This window comes from Oryctolagus cuniculus, chromosome 12 (assembly GCF_051225735.1).
Source record: "Oryctolagus cuniculus isolate XC-2025 breed Fujian yellow rabbit chromosome 12, ASM5122573v1, whole genome shotgun sequence".
Lineage (NCBI taxonomy): Eukaryota > Metazoa > Chordata > Mammalia > Lagomorpha > Leporidae > Oryctolagus > Oryctolagus cuniculus.
The window spans coordinates 86,909,266-86,925,963 of NC_142878.1; the positions used below are offsets into that span (position 1 = coordinate 86,909,266).

Below are 16,698 nucleotides of genomic sequence, written 5' to 3' on the forward strand. Positions count from 1 at the left end.
TGTTCCTGGGAAGGCAGTGGAAGATGGCCCAAGTGCTTGAGCCCCTGCACTCATGTGGGAGACCCAGAAGAAGCTTCTGGCTCCCGGCTCCTCTTTGAATCAGCTCAGCTCTGGCCATTGCAGCCATTTGGAGAGTGAACCAGTGGACAGATCTCTCTGACTGTCCCTCTCCTTCTCTCTCTAACTCTGCCTTTCAAATAAATAAATAATAAAGAAAAAAAAAAAAACTCACAAATGTCAAAAAAAAAAAATCTGATATCTTTACCAGCACTCTCAGTGGGCAAGTGTTTGATAGAGGAAGAAATGCTATGAGGCCTGTAGTCTGGACTTCTAAGTACACATTCTTTCAGTTATTAAACCAGGGCTTGCAAAGGGACGAGACTCATAAAACAGACTCTTATACCAGATTCATTTACGTGGCATGGAAAACTTTAGTAAAATAACTGATATGCATTTATTACATAAATCCAGTTTTTACAGCGTGTTTGCTTCAAGTAGGATACAGATACATAAAAAATTCATCAAGTATTTTCCACAAAGGGACAAACATATTATTTTCAGATGTTACTTATAAAACCTCTTTTCCAACAAAAAAAGTAATACAATGATTCCTGTGATTTCCTATGTAGATAACCACATATGTATTAGTCAGTTTTATGAGCTAACTATGTATTTACCACTTTATCTTCTTTATCTTACCTTTACTAACAGCATAATCCTGCATGTTGATCCAAAGGCTTCGTGCTGGCTCTTTAGAGCAGCCCAATGCCAAGTCTACATAGACAGCAATTTCAGGCCGTAACTTATAATCAAAAGGCTTCTGCTCTTCATTTCCTGAAAGAGCTACTTCTAATAGGCAACTCATACATTTATCTAAAAAAAGAAAACAATATTCAAATTACTAATTTTAAATTTCATAGATTTTGATGCTACTTTTAGCACATCATTTGTACATATGAAAATACAAACTTCAAATCATTTTAAGCAGATACTACCATTGTAAACACTTTAATGTGTTTCAGTTGGAGGCTGCTTCTCCCATCTCACTCCCTTCAGAAGGATGTGACATGCCACCAAATGTGACACTCTAGAGAGAAGTTCTGGCATTTTGGCAGGTAGATGCCAGAGATAATCAATATCCTACACATGCAACACACATTTTTCTACAAAACAGTCTTGTTCAAAATGGAATGGTATTCTCTGGGAGAAACATGGGACCACTGGGAAAAAGACTAGATAAAATTTTGTCTAGACTTAAGGGAAAATAATCAGATAAGAATTAGCCAGGAAAGATCCAAGAAACCATCAAAAATTTTTCTACTGATATTTATACTTGTATAGTTAATTTCTAACTTTTCAATGGGACATTTGCCATTCAAAATTCGTTTCACATTTTTAAAATAATGCTCTAATGACAGTCAGGTTCTTGGGCTAATATCAAAGTCAATACCCATAATGTAATTGAATTACTATATAATTGCAATTTTATAAAGGACAATACCTTCTAACTATAATATATACAATTATTTAAGCAAAAAGTAACATTTTAATAGTTTCATGTCATAATTTTAAAACTGAAAAACAAAAACTGAAATTGACCTTATTCATATGAAAGGATATTCATTGAGTAAATACAAGAATATGAAGAAGATAGACACAGATACTTCTGTTCTCAGGAGGTCAGCTGGGACTGTCAGAGTTATTAAAAACTGGTAGTATTGGGATTATCTTCTTCTTGTTAATTATACCTTGAAAATCTATGTCTTTACTTTCTTTGATACAAATACATCACAAAACACCATGCTAGCATTCGTCAGCCATGGCCAAAATCACTTTCTGATTCATAAATGAAATGATGAATATATACTCTTACCTGGAAAAGGAGGAAAAACTTCAACCTCCTCCCTCGCTCCCATTCTCAAATTACAACCCCTCATTTTGTCTTCCTTCCTTTTCTATCTTTTCTTTCTTTTCTTCTCCCTCTTTCCCTCTCACTCACTTCCTCTCCTGGTCCTCCCTCTCTCCCTTTCTCGTTCCCCCTGTCTTTCCCTCCCTTTTCTTTCTTTTTCCCTTTCCTCTCGTTTTTTCTTCTCTTTCAGTATCTCTTAGACTCTGCTTAGTAGACACTCTGAATCTCTCTTATCAGAGAAATAATGAACTTTAATAAAATCATATAGGCTATCTAACCCAACTCATTACTCTACAGCCTCAAAATTAGAACCCAAGAGAGATTAAAGGACCAATCCTAGATAAAATTAGTTCATTTGTTGGGGCACTAGATTAAATCCTCATATTCCATGATAGCTAAACTGCCAGCAAATGGGAGATGAAGCAGGAAAGCGAAACCCCAAAGGCACCAAATGGGGAGGCAAAAATAGGGAATCTCACAAGGTAGCATCATCATGAAAGCAGGAGAGGCTGGGAGGAAGACAGACTGCCACATCACTGAAAACTGGGCACAGGTAATAACAGCGCCTTTACAGTGCTTTACACTCTACGAAGTGGTTTCATAACCTCCAAGCCTAGAACATATGTAATCAGGTACTTTCCCCCCTTTACGAGTTAGATGACTTGCCAAAATGAGTGATAAACCGTGCAATCGGACCCCCATTTTCCTTTGAATTGTACCATGCTGCAGGACTCACTGTTTTTGTGAGGGCTTCAAGTTAGTCTCAGATCCCCTAAGCTGAGAATGTTCCAAGTGTGGTCTATCAGTTCTCCATTCAGCAAGAGAATAAGGACATCTCCAACAAAGGTACAAGGAAGCAAATATTTGAAATATTACAGAAATACACATTACCTAACTGAGGGGTGTCCATTTCTACACCATCACTGAAAAGTGGTGTTTTCATCCAATATGCAGTGTCCTGTTCCTCTGGAGACACTGGGGAGCCCTGAAGCATGCCACCAAGACACCGCCCAATAAGGAGAGCAATCGTTCTTTCCAGATCCACAAGCCACACCCAGGACTGAGCAGGCTGAGGTAATGGCACACCAGCAGGATCGATCAGTTCTGGTCCTCCTAAAGACAAAATCATTAGTAACTGTGTCTTTATGTGCTCCTTCTAAAACTCAAAAGCATTCTTACAGTCTCCACTCTATTGCACTACAATAAGATATTAAAGCATAATATTTAAAAACTAGGGGCCAGCGCAGTGGTGCAGGGGGTCCCAGTTAACAGTGCCAGCATCCCATATGGCTGCCAGTTCGAGTCCCAGCTGCTCCACTACCAATCCAGCTCCCTGCTAATGCGCCTGGGAAAGCAGAGGAGGATAACCCAAGTCCTTGGACCCCTGCAACCACATAGGAGATCCAGAAGAAGCTCCTGGCTTTGGATTGGCTTAGCTCCACCCACTGCAGTCATTTTGAGAGTGAACCAGTGGATGAAAGACTTGTCTCTTTCTCTGTCTCTATTTCTCTTTGTAACTCTGTCTTTCAAATAAATAAAATAAATATTAAAAAAAAAAAAGCTGGAAGAGAATAATCACTAAAATAAATTAATTCTCAGTCATTCATAAGTATATTCCCCTAAAACTTGAGGAGTGGAGGGTCTTAGTCCATCCGAACAAGGATGGACTGGGTCCGAAGGAAGGTAAGTGCACCGCCCGCCCGTTCCCCAGCCTCCTGATCCCGGAGACAGTCAGACGCAGCGGGGAGTCAAGTCAAGCAAGCAAGAACTTATTGAGCGCGTAGCAAAGCCTTTTAAAGCACAAGACCGTAGGATTACTGGGGCAGGGCATAAGGACCAACCAATTACTTAAAAGGTCATTTTATGGGCCGATTTTCTACAGGACCAGCCACATGTCTGTACACTCATCATCAGTTGTCACCTCCCCTGATGCTGTGTGGCCAATCAGCTTTAGTGGTAAACGACTTGGGGTACTGCCCACCTTACTTCCTTTGGGCACCCTCTTTAAATTGCCACGTGTGCCTAATTTACCCACAGAGGCGAAGATGACTCCAATCGTGCACAAATTATTTCAGAGAAAAGATAAGAAGTGGGACAATTTCAAATATATGCTATGAGATTAGTATAATTTTGGAAATAGAAAATAAGCAAGGAAAGCATAAAAAAAGGAAAATTTATAGAAAAATCTCAGTTATTAATACAGATTCAGAAATTTAAAAATGATACTTAAGTCACTGACACTGATTGAAGCATAGAAAGTTCTAAGACCCTTTTAGAAAACCAATACTAAGCCTGGAGCAGTTCCATATAATGCCTACATTCTGATAATTCTGTAAACTTGACACTTGGATATCATCTAAATCCAGGGGTCACAGAACTATACAATGTTAAAGTAAAACAGGCCCTCAAGGTTACCTTGCCCAACTTAATACTTTCTAGGAGAAAAAAAAAATCAAGGCTCTAAAAAGTGTTGACTTCCTCAAGATCATACAGCAAGTTATTAGCAGAGCTAAGACCAAAAATCTACATCTTTTTTTGCTCCAGTCCAGGATTCTTCCCAAAAAACAGTAAGTCTCATTCAAACATGAGAGTTTTTTTTAACATATCAGGGATGAAGTTCCTTTAATACCCTTATGATGGACCAATTTCACTGGAAAAACAGTGTTCTTCTTGACATAATATTTTAAGCTCTATGCAACTGTCTAGAATCAGTAAGATTGTATAAATCAAGAGTGAATTCCAGTGTCAGGTCTAAAATTAGAATGCTTTCTATAAAATACCTAAAAAGAAAAGCAATGAAAGCTAGCTTCCCAATTCCTATCTTCATTCAACAAGTTAGATTTAAGCATACATGCAACCAAAACAACAAAATTTTTACTGCCAGAGATTTAAAACCAAAACCATGGGGCTGGTGTTGTGGCATAGCAGGTTAAGCCCCTGCTTGCAAGGCAAGAATCCCATATACAAGTGCCAATTCGAGTACCAGCTACTCTGCTTCCAGTACCGCTTCCTGCTACTGTGCTTGGGAAGATAGGGGAAGATAACCCAATTACCTGCCACTCATATGGGAAGACCAGGATGGAGGTCTTTGCTCCTAGCTTCAGCCCCAGTGCAGCCCTAACTGTTAGCAGGCATTTGAGGAGTGAACCAGCAGATAGAAGACCTCTCTCTATCTCTCCCTCTCCCTCCCTCTTTCTCTCTACCTTTCAAATAAATAAATCTTTAAAATAAAAAACATCTGTACCTAAGATATGAAACCTTTTAAGTGAACCCAACAAACTGATAGCAAAATGCATCATTGCTTTAAGTACCTCTAAGAAAAAAAATACTAAATTATAACAGTGCTTTCCTATCATCCATTGTAAAATGCATCTCAATTTCAATCATGTCAAAATTTGAAAAAAGTCTTAGAATCAACAAAATACTCAAAACTGATGACCATGAAGACCCTTTTCATGATTCAGCTTTATGAACAACTGTCTTAAGTTGTCCCATCTCAGTTGCCCACTATATAGACTGAAAGCTTATAGAAGATAACCTTATCTTCTCTATCACACAAAACACCTAGGTGTCAGATATGATTTACCTGGCATATAAGAAAACAATCTTTCTCAAAAGCATTACTTGCCCTTTTACTGTCCTTACTTACCATGAAGAGGCCACTGTAACTCTTGGTCTTCTAAAAGAGCAGCAGCTGGCAAGAGTCTATTAAGGCAATCAAGAGGAGGCAACAGGTCGAGGAGGTAACTTAATAAAGGCCGAGCCACTGACACGGGGAGTAACAGCAGGGAGTTAACAATCTGGCAGAGCATACTGCCTGCAGCTGAGACGTATATCACATCTATGAAGGACAAGAAAAATAATCTGGATATACAGTTTCAAACAAACTTAAAAAAAAATCTAAGAAATAGTACTTTAGCTTGGAACTGGAGTAGACAAATTCAGAAACTTGTTGAACATCTACCTGGTAACTGGTTTTGTATTATACAGAGGCCTTTAAAACATTCATGGAAAAATGCATATCATGAAAAAGCTATTCACAGATTTCAATTTTTTTTTAATTCATAGACTTAATGACTGCAGAAGCCTAAGTCAGGACAGTGTGGGGTGGTAAAAATGCCTTGCAGCTGGTTCCCAGGTAGCACGACCTTTCAATGAACCTCAAGCAACCACATATTTACTGTACCTTAAGGAGTAAGATTTACCTCTTAGGGCCTTTGTCAGAAGAGTGATTAGCACCCCCACTGTTTGCCTTCTCCTTTGCAAATAGCTAACATCCTGTATGGGAATGTAATGTACCTCCTTAATCAAAAATCAAATCTTCTAGCTAAGGTATTCTTCCATTTTCAAGGAAGAATTCTTCAATTTTCAATGTTATTGATAACCACACACAAATCTGTATTGTTTTAAACCTGACTCAATATATGTTCTCATCCTGTTAAGAAAAGTGTAAAACCTATAACCAAACTCAGGCTTGCAGAAAAGCCAACTCAGGCAATTGACGAGTTGCTTTGGGGTTTAAATGCTCAGATTAAGCAGTTGAATAAACTTCAATTTTGATTTTTTCAACCAGACTCTAATTATTTCAATTAGCACACTAAAATAAAATTATCTTTTACTTAATTTTTTTAAAAAAAGCTTGTTTATTTATGTGAAAGGCAGAGTTACAGGGAGAGAGGGAGAGCCAGAAAGAGAGATCTTCCATGCATTGGTTCATTCACCTGATGGCTGCATCGGCCAGGGCTGAGCCAGGAGACAGGAACTACGCTGGGGTCTCCCATGTGAGTGGCAGGGGCCCAAGTACGTGGACCATCCTCTGTTGCTTTCACAGGTGCATTAGCAATGAGCAGAAAAACATGATTCAGTGCTCATATAGGATGCTGGTGCTACAGAGGGAGGCTTAACCATCTGTGCCACAATGTTGACCCCAATAAAATTATCTTTTAATACCAGTTTTCTACTAACTTTTGAAGCCCTCTTGGATACTATCAACAGACACTTTGTGAAAAATACTGAACCCTCCATGCCAACAAATTCAAAGGATAATAATTATTTCCTTAAAATGTATTATGAATTTCTAAATCATTAATTTATCTTCATTTTAACATTTACTCCACAATTTATTGAGCATCTACAACAGAACTGGCAGTGTTCTAGGTGAAGAGGCATTAACTATGAACAAGGCAACTAAATGCTCCTGCGCTCATGGTGCTTACATTATAGTGGGAAAAATCTTTTTGTATTTTTAAACCAAACTTTTAAAGTAAAGGTTACCTTCAAATATCTTTTTATTATTTGTACTGGTTTTAAATTAATTTTGTTTCAGTATTTCAATATATGTGGAGAGGACTATTCAGAGATGAGCTCAATTTGAACATATTAAATTTCAGTTGCTTGTGGAATAACTAAATGGAGATGTTTAATAAGCAATGGCTTCTACTCTGTTTGTTTCAGTGGAATTCTTCAGAAACAAGTTGGTTTCAGACAAACATACTGAATTTAGTTGCCATTGGGTCAACCACGGAAAGACACCCAGTAGGCAAACAGAGAAAGGCCCCAGTGCTCAGGAAAGGAATTCTCAGCTAAATACAGAATTAAGAGTCATTTACATACACCTGGCAGTTAAAGACACTGGGACTACATAAGACCAATCAAGAAGAAAAGAAAGCTTAAGGCAAAATTCAGAGGATCCTCAACATTTAAGAGCATATTTGGGGGCCAGTGCCATGGCGCAGTAGACTACTAATCCTCTGCTTGCGTTGCTGGCACCCCATGTGGGCACTAGTTCTAGTCCCAGCTGCTCCTCTTCCAATCCAGCTCTCCGCTGTGGCCCAGGAGGGCAGTGGAGGATGGCCCAAGTGCTTGGGCCCCTGTACCCGCATGGGAGATCGGGAAGAAGCACCTGGCGCCTGGCTTCGGATTGGCACAGCTCCAGCCCTTGCAGCCATCTGGGGAGTAAACCAACAGAAGGAAGACCTTTCAATCTGTCTCTCTCTCTCTGTAACTCTACCTCTCAAATAAATAAATAAATAAAATCTTAAAAAATAAAAAAAAGAGCATATCTGAAGATGACAGAGAGTGGTTAGAGAGAGATCAGAAAAAACAGGCCTATGACAACACATAAGCCTGCAGAAGAATGCACTTCAAGGCCAGCATTGTGGTATAGCAAGTAAAGCTGCCACCTGCAATGCCAGCATCCAAAATGGGTCCACACTGCTCCACTTCCAACACTCTGCTATGGCCTAGGAAAGCAGTGGAAGATGGCCCAGGTCCTTGGGCCCCTGCACCCTAATGGGAGACCCAGAAGAAGCTCCAGGCTCCTGGCTTTGGATCAGCACAGCTCCAGCTGTTGAGGCCATTTGGGGTGTGAACCAGTGGATGGGAGACCTCTCTCTCTCTCTCTCTCTGCCTCTGTGCCTCTCTTTAACACTTTCAAATAAATATTTTTTTCTCTCTATGCATTATCTTTTTTTAACTTAAATTTCCAAAGTACAGTTTATGGATTACAATGGCTTTTTTCCCCCCATAACTTCCCTCTCACCCGCAATCCTCCCATCTCCGGCTCCCTCTCCCATTCCATTCACATCAAGATTCATTTTCAATTCTCTTTATATACAGAAGATCAATTTAGCATATATTAAGTAAAGATTTCATCAGTTTGCCCACACACAGAACACAAAGTGCAAAATACTGTTTGAGCACTAGTCATATCATTAATTCACAGTGAACTACACATTAAGGACAGAGATCCTACATAAGGAATAAGTACACAGTGACTCCTATTGTTAACTTAACAAAGTGACACTCTTGTTTAAGGTGTTAGCAATCTCTCCAGGCTCTAGTCATGAGCTGTCAAGGCCATGGGAAGCCCCCTGAGCTCGCCGACTTTGATCTTATTTCGACAAGGCCATAGTCAAAGTGGAAGTTCTCTCCTCCCTTCAGAGAAAGGTACCTCCTTCTTTGATGGCCTGTTCTTTCCACTGGGATCTCACTCAGAGACCTTTCATTTAGGTGTTTTTTTTTTTTTTTTTTTTTTTTGCCAGAGTGTCTTGGCTTTCCATGCCTGAAATACTCTCATGGGCTCTTCAGCCGGATACGCATGCCTTAAGGGCCGATTCTGAGGCCAGAGTGCTGTTTAGGACATCTGCCATTCTATGAGTCTGCTGTGTATCCCGCTTCCCATGTTGGATCGTTCTCTCCCTTTTTTATTCTATCAGTTAGTATTAGCAGACACTAGTCTTGTTTATGTGATCCCTTTGACTCTTAGACCTATCAGTATGATCAATTGTGAACCGAAATTGATCACTTGGACTAGTGAGAAGGCACTGGTACATGCAACCTTGATGGGATTGTATTGGAATCCCCCGGCACATTTCTAACTCCACCACTTGGGACAAGTCAGCTTGAGCATGTCCCAAATTGTACATCCCCTCCCTCTCTTATTCCCACTCTTATATTTAACAGAGATCACTTTTCAGTTAACCTTAAACACCTAAGAATAATTGTGTGTTAATTACATAGCTCAACCAATAGTATTAAGTAGAACAAAAAAATACTAAAAGGGATAAAGTATTAAATTGTACATTTAAAAAAAAAGAGTCTTTTAAGATAAATCACTGCTACTATTACCTGCAAACCAAGATAAAAGGGATCTCAAATCATTCTCATTATACTCAGAGGCTTCAGGCCCTCTGGAGGCTTGGGACAGGACAAAGATTCACCATTTTGAAGACTGATTAAGTATGAAACCCAATACCAAACATACCTCTTAATTTTTCTCCAACACTGCCATTCCAAGGACTTTCTTTGAGCAAATTTGCAGAACGTGAATAAATATCTGTGGCATGAGGCAACAAGAGCTGCAGATGCTTATGAAGCAATGCCACACTGCTCGAGTTCTGGGGAGAAAATGTTCCCAATTACTACTTTGATTCAGTACAAAAATATCATGGCATACTCAACTGACTGAGCTTCAGGGTCTGAGAGATCACTACAAAAGGCAAAGAATCACATACTTCACTAATGTTATTAATATGGCAAAACGCCAACAGTTGTTTCTGCAGAGAGCACAGCAGTTCATGCAGATGAGCAGGCTGACTGTTCTCTGAGGACGATGTTCCAAGTAGGAATTTATCACTATTCTTTTCTAGTTCTCCAAATGCTTGATCCTAAAATGACACATAAATGAAAATCACATGTGAAATGTTTGAGAATGAAAATAATATTCAACCATACATGTTTCACTATACAAACACTGAAAATACAGAAAACAAGGATAATAACACAACTACCCAAAGATAATATATTTCAACACCTTGATGCTTTTGCCTTTCAGATCTTCTATGTAAATATTTTGTTTTTCATATGCTTTCTTTCAAACAGATTTTTTTGTTTTCATATGGATTCCTTTTTTAAAAAAATAACCTAGTAGTGTTTTCTTTTAAGTAGTTAATTATCTTCCTTCAGAGATACACACACAGAAAGAAGCAAATAGAAAGATCCCATCTGCTGGTTCACCCCCCAAATACCCACAACAGCGGGAACTGAGGCAGACCAAAGCCAGGAGTCGAGAACTCAGTCCAGGTCTCCCACGTGGGTGGCAGATATTCAATCACTTAAGCCATTACTGCTGCCTCTCAGAATCTGCATAGCAGGAAGATGGTATTGTGAGCAGGAGCCAGGAATGGAACCCAAGCTCTCTGATATGAGATGTGGATGTCTTAACTACTAGGCCAAACACTCACATCAATAATGGATTTCTTAAGCAGTACTTTGGAAATTTATATTCATTAAATAAAAGTTAAAAAAAAAAAAAGGGAGAGAACGATCCAACATGGGAAGCGGGATACACAGCAGACTCATAGAATGGCAGATGTCCTAAACAGCACTCTGGCCTCAGAATCGGCCCTTAAGGCATGCGTATCCGGCTGAAGAGCCCATGAGAGTATTTCAGGCATGGAAAGCCAAGACACTCTGGCAAAAAAAAAAAAAAAAAAAAAAAAAACCTAAATGAAAGGTCTCTGAGTGAGATCCCAGTGGAAAGAATGGGTCAAAGAAGGAGGTACCTTTCTCTGAAGGGAGGAGAGAACTTCCACTCTGACTACGACCTTGTCTAAATATGATCAGAGTCAGTGAACTCAAAAGGCTTCCATAGCCTTGGCAGCTCATGACAAGAGCCCAGGGTGATACTGATGCCATAAACAAGAGTGTCAATTTGTTAAGTCAACAACAGGAGTCACTGTGCACTTACTCCTCATGTAGGATCTCTGTCCTTAGTGTGCTGTACATTGTGATTTAATGCTATAACGAGTACTCAAACAGTATTTTTCACTTTGTGTTTCTATGTGGGTGCAAACTGTTGAAATCTTCACTTAATATATGCTAAACTGATCTTCTGTATATAAAGAGAATTGAAAATGAATCTTGATGTGAATGGAAGGGGTGAGGGAGTGGGAAAGGGGAGGGTTGTGGGTGGGAGGGAAGTTACGGGGTGGAGGAAGCCTTTGGAAACTTAAATTCATTAAATAAAAGTTAGAAAAAAGAAAAAAAATGGATTTCTAAGAACATTAATTCTTGAAAGTCAAATTGTTTTCTCATTATAAAAGAAATAAATGCACTAATGAGACATGACAACATAATTATAATGTGTGCTTCAACCAGATCCTAAACTAGGAGGGAATTTGCTACAAAGGACATTAGTACAAAGGACTGTAAAAATGTAAATACGGACCATATATTAAATAACAGTTCTATATTCATGTTAAATTCCCCAAATTCAATAACTGTTATGTTGTCGTGTAAGGAAATGTCCTTGTTCTTAAGAAATACAGACTTAGTAGATGCTTAAGTAAAGGGATAATCAATATGACATCTGCAGCTTAGCCTCATATGATTTAAAATTTAAAAAGATTGATGGAGCAGGCATTTGGTGCAGCAGTAATGTTGCTGGTATCCTATATCTGAATGCCTGGTCCTGGCTACTCCACTTCGATCCAGCATCCTGCCAATGTGCATCTGGAGAGTGCCTGGTCTCCTGCCACCCACAAGGGAAGCCAGGATTGAATTCCTGGGTCTCCGCTTTAGCTTCACCTAGCATTGGCTATTTTAGGTATCTGGGGAATGAATCAGCTGATGGAAAATCTCTCCATCTGTCTCTCCGTTGCTATCTCTCTGTCTCTCAAATAAAATAAACATAGTAATAACAAAAAAAAGATAAAGCAAACTTGGTTAAAGGGTACAGAAGAGTTCTTTGAATGATCTTGTAACCTTTCTGTTTTAAATTATTTCAAGCAGAAAACATATTTTAAAATGAAATGCTCAGGAGCTGGCATTGTGATACTAAGGAACAAGCCACCACTTGCAACACAGGCATCCCAAATCATAGTGCCAGTTCCAGTCCCACTCCTCTGCTTCTGATTCAGCTTCCCGCTAACACACCTGGAAAGGCAGTGAAGAATGGACCAAGTACTTGGACCCCCACTGACCACCACATGGGAGACCTGGAAAGTGTTTCAGGTTCCTGGCTTTGGCCTTGGCTCAGCTCCAGCTGTTGCAGCCACTTGGGAAGTGGGTCAGCAAAAGGAAGATCTCTGTCTATCTGTGTGTATAACTCTCTCTCTGTCTCTCCTTCCTTGTCTCTGTTGCTCTCCCTTTCAAATAAATAAGTGAATAAATTTTTAAAATGTTCAATGAAAAAAATTTAGAAAACATAAAAACTGTAACAAGTTAATATCACTATTTAGCTAGCGACCTAAAGAAAATGACTACTAACATCTTTTGATGTACTTTTTACTAATTCTTATTATAAATACTGTATATTTTATCTTTATTGTTTTTTCCAACAAATTTATAAATGTTTCTCACATTTGCATAAAAATGTGTATAAAAATTTAACTCTTTAGGTATTGCACATATAAAATCATAACTTAGCCATTGCTCTAATTTTTTTAAAAGATTTATTTATTTATGTGAAAGGCAGAGTTACAGAGAGAGGGACAGACAGAGGCCTTCCATCTGCTGGTTCTCTCCTCAAATGGCATCAATGGTTGGAGCTGGGCCAGGAGCCAGAAGCTTCTTCCGAGTCTCCCACATGGGTACAGGGACTTGGGTCATCTTCTACTGCTTTCCCAGGCCATAGCAGAGAGCTGGATTAGAAGTGGAGCAGCCGGGTCTCGAATCCGTGCCCTTATGAGATGCCAACGCTGCCAGTAGAGGCTTAATCTACTATGCTACAGCACTGGCCCCTCTCTATTTTCACATAGCTTAGTTATTTCCAATTTTATTTCTTATAAATAAAATGTGATGAATATCTTTATGCATAAAATTTAGTCTATTTACAATATACATGATAGAGACGGAGTACATTTTAAAGCCCTATCCATAAGCTGCCCAACAGCAACATTAAATCTTAGAACATAATAAGCTTACTTTAAATCATATCAGAAAGAATAATTTATAATTTAATTCAAAAGTAGTATTTTGGGCCGGCGCCGTGGCTCAATAGGCTAATCCTCCACCTTGCGGCGCCGGCACACCGGGTTCTAGTCCCGGTTGGGGCGCTGGATTCTGTCCCGGTTGCCCCTCTTCCAGGCCAGCTCTCTGCTATGGCCAGGGAGTGCAGTGGAGGATGGCCCAGGTGCTTGGGCCCTGCACCCCATGGGAGACCAGGAAAAGCACCTAGATCCTGGCTCCTGCCATCGGATCAGCGCGGTGCGCCGGCTGCAGCGGCGGCCATTGGAGGGTGAACCAACGGCAAAGGAAGACCTTTCTCTCTCTGTCTCTCTCTCTCACTGTCCACTCTGCCTGTCAAAAAAAAAAAAAAAAAAAGTAGTATTTTATCTCCATTTCCATCAAATGCAAGTGTCTACTATAGCCCAAGTGACATAAGAAAGCCACTGCTTTTTATACAGCAAAAATGTTCCTTACAAATTTGAGAAAAAACTTCTGTCATAAACAAATGGATATACCATAACATTATTTCCATTCCATTTGTAGCCATTACTGGTTGCAGCTACCAAATATCAGACCAAATTTACATGTTTAAGTCTGAAATAAAAGAATTCTAAAGGAACAATTTTAGCTCTGACTTATCAGTCATTTAATGTGAAAAGAACAGAGCACTAAGATTTGTACAGAAAATAAAATATATAAATCCAGGGCCAGCACTGTGGCATAGCAGGTAAAGCCACTGCCTGCAGTGCCAGCATCCCATATGGGCACCAGTTCAAGGCTTGGCTGTTCCACTTCCGATCCAGCTCTGCTAGGGCCTGGGAAAGCAGCAGCAGATGGCCCAAGTCCTTGGGCCCCTGCACCCACGTGGGAGACCCAGAAGAAACTTCTGACTCTTGGCTTCAGATCTGCGCAGCTCCGGCCACTGTGGCCAATTGGGGAGTGAACCAGCAGATGAAAGACCTCTCTCTCTCTCTGCCTCTTCTTTTCTCTCTGTGTAACTCTTTCAATAATAATAATAATAATAAATAAAAAATATAACCCCAGCCTTGCAGAAGTATAGAAGATAGCCTGAAATAATACACAAACAATTGAGTCATACAATACACTCTGATCCTAAAAGTGCTGAGTAGTGCAGGAGTGTGCAGCAATAACCACATGGTTAGATTATCTGGCCAAGTGTTTCTAGAATAGCCAAGTTTTAAAGAAGCCATAGATTCACAGAAAAGAAAAACAAGCAAAGATGAAAACAAGCAAAAGTGTGTGATGTGCAATTTTGAGAAAACAGGAAGTTCAGATGAAAACGATGTGTGAGCCAAAGACAAAGGGTATGAGGGAGTTTTACTTTAACATGAAGAGAGTACTACAGCAGTGAGATGCTGAGAGGAAACCAGCGATAGTGACAATAACTTAGAATACTACTAGTAGAACTGCATCAGGATAGCCTAGGTTAGAACTCAAAGCAACAGAAAAGGAAAAAGGGATGGATTTCAGAAATACCACAGGGTAAGAATTACTGGTATCCCAAAACTCGGAAATCTATAGGATTCTTCGTCTTGTCTTCAAATAACCAGCGTATTCTTAGTTGGTACCAATCATGTTGTTTAATTGTTAAGATTGTATCTGGTAAGATTAATCTCTTGCTCATTATTCTCTTTAAAAATGCTGTTGAGGGGTCGGCTCTGTGGCACAGAGGGTAAAGCCGCTGCCTGCAGTGCCAGAATCCCATTTAGACGCCAATTCAAGTCCCGGCTGCTCCACTTCAATCCAGCTCTCTGCTGTGGCCTGGGAAAGCAGAGGAAGATGGCCCAAATCTTTGGGCCCCTGCACCCACCTGGAAGAAGCTCCTGGCTCCTGGCTTCAGATTGGTACAGCTCTGACCACTGCGGAATTGGGGAGTGAACCAGTGGATGGGAGACCTCCCCCGCTCCCTCCCTCCCTCTCTCTATCTCTCTCTCTCCGCCTCTCCTTCTATCTCTGTGTAACTCTGACTTTCAAATAAATAAATATTTTTTTAAAAATGCTGTTGACTATTTTTACCTGTTTTTTTCTTCTACATTAACATCAGAAAAATTTGGTAAAATTCTAATATAAATCTCTTTGGATTTCTGAATTACACACATTTGGTGCCCACAATATATTTCAGGAGTTCCAATCTGCTTTCCCCCTTGGAGGAAGGGGAGGCTGCAGTTTTTTTTATAAGTGTTTAAATATCAAAATACTTTGACCTGAAGAAATGACTACCTCTTGATTCTTTTTTTTAGTATAATGAAAAAACTTACTGTGTAAAATCCTAAATTTCTTAAGAGAGTCTTCATCAAAATTTCAGCCAGATGGGTGTCTGGATGGCAGCTCTGAGTGCCATAAGGTTGATCTGACAGGTTGCCATAACCAGTACACACAGAAGAGAGGTCAGCAGCATCAGAGGGTGAGCTGTAGCCAAGTAGGGAGGCTACATGGGTATGATCTTGCAAACTTGTTAGAATTATATCCAGTTGCATTCGCTAAAGGACAGTAAAATATAAACATGTAAATAACTAGCTTTAAATGCACTCGAAGGTGGAAGCAGATCTTATGAATAAACTGTATAAATGCTGCTAATTAATTCATTTAATAGTCTGATAAACAATAATCTTTAAGTATGTAATTATAAGAAAACTACAAATTAATACCATTCAGGAAAATGCAAGCTATAGGTTTTTATTTCATCCTTTATTATAATACCTAAAACTAAGCTAAAAATGGCATATTGCATAATAATTTTAGTACTAAGTAGACAGGAACAGGAAATACCAAAAGATAAATTACAGTACAATGACAATTACTAACTTTATGTTTAAAATATGGCACTTGGAATCTAAATAATGCAAAATATTCACTGGAATATATCTGTGGATACATTGCCAATAAGTGCCACTTTCCCCCCTCAAGTCTACAGCTGTACAATAGTTTCCTCTACTTGATCTAGCAAAATGTACATATTTAATATACATAAGATAAAAGTGAAAAAATACACTCTTATTATCAAATACTTTTCCCAACAGTTATCTTTTATTTTTCATATCAACAATTTCAGACAATGTTCTGGACAAGAAACCAACAGTAGGAGAACGTGCCCTTGATTTCAACTCAGCACACTACAAATAAACCACAGTCTCTGGTTCAACACTGTAACACTGGAAAACAAGTTATTATTCTAATAATTAACTCCTAATAATTAAATAAATTTCTTCACCAGTGGACACTAGATCTGGGAATTCTTTCAGCATATAATATTATTTCAGCATATTAATATTTATCTAGCAAGTTAAGTACTATTCCATGAATACATGTAATTGATT

The 16,698-nt window shown here is 39.2% G+C and overlaps 1 protein-coding gene across 9 annotated transcripts in view; it reads right to left on the reverse strand.

The window, feature by feature from the left end:
- The window catches only part of HERC1 (HECT and RLD domain containing E3 ubiquitin protein ligase family member 1), a 224,691-nt gene that overhangs the window by 122,204 nt on the left and 85,789 nt on the right, over positions 1 to 16,698 (reverse strand). For all 9 annotated transcript variants that reach the window (XR_016218234.1, XR_016218233.1, XR_016218232.1 and 6 more), the window contains exons 14-19: positions 15,640 to 15,861; positions 9,925 to 10,077; positions 9,675 to 9,807; positions 5,559 to 5,750; positions 2,801 to 3,022; positions 700 to 873 (exon numbers count right to left, since the gene is read on the reverse strand). Coding sequence is in view for 1 of the 9 variants with exons in the window: in XM_089310529.1 (XP_089166655.1) it covers positions 700 to 873; positions 2,801 to 3,022; positions 5,559 to 5,750; positions 9,675 to 9,807; positions 9,925 to 10,077; positions 15,640 to 15,861 (1,096 nt within the window). In the remaining 8 variants the exon portion in view is untranslated. The remainder of the gene's footprint in view (positions 1 to 699; positions 874 to 2,800; positions 3,023 to 5,558; positions 5,751 to 9,674; positions 9,808 to 9,924; positions 10,078 to 15,639; positions 15,862 to 16,698) is intronic.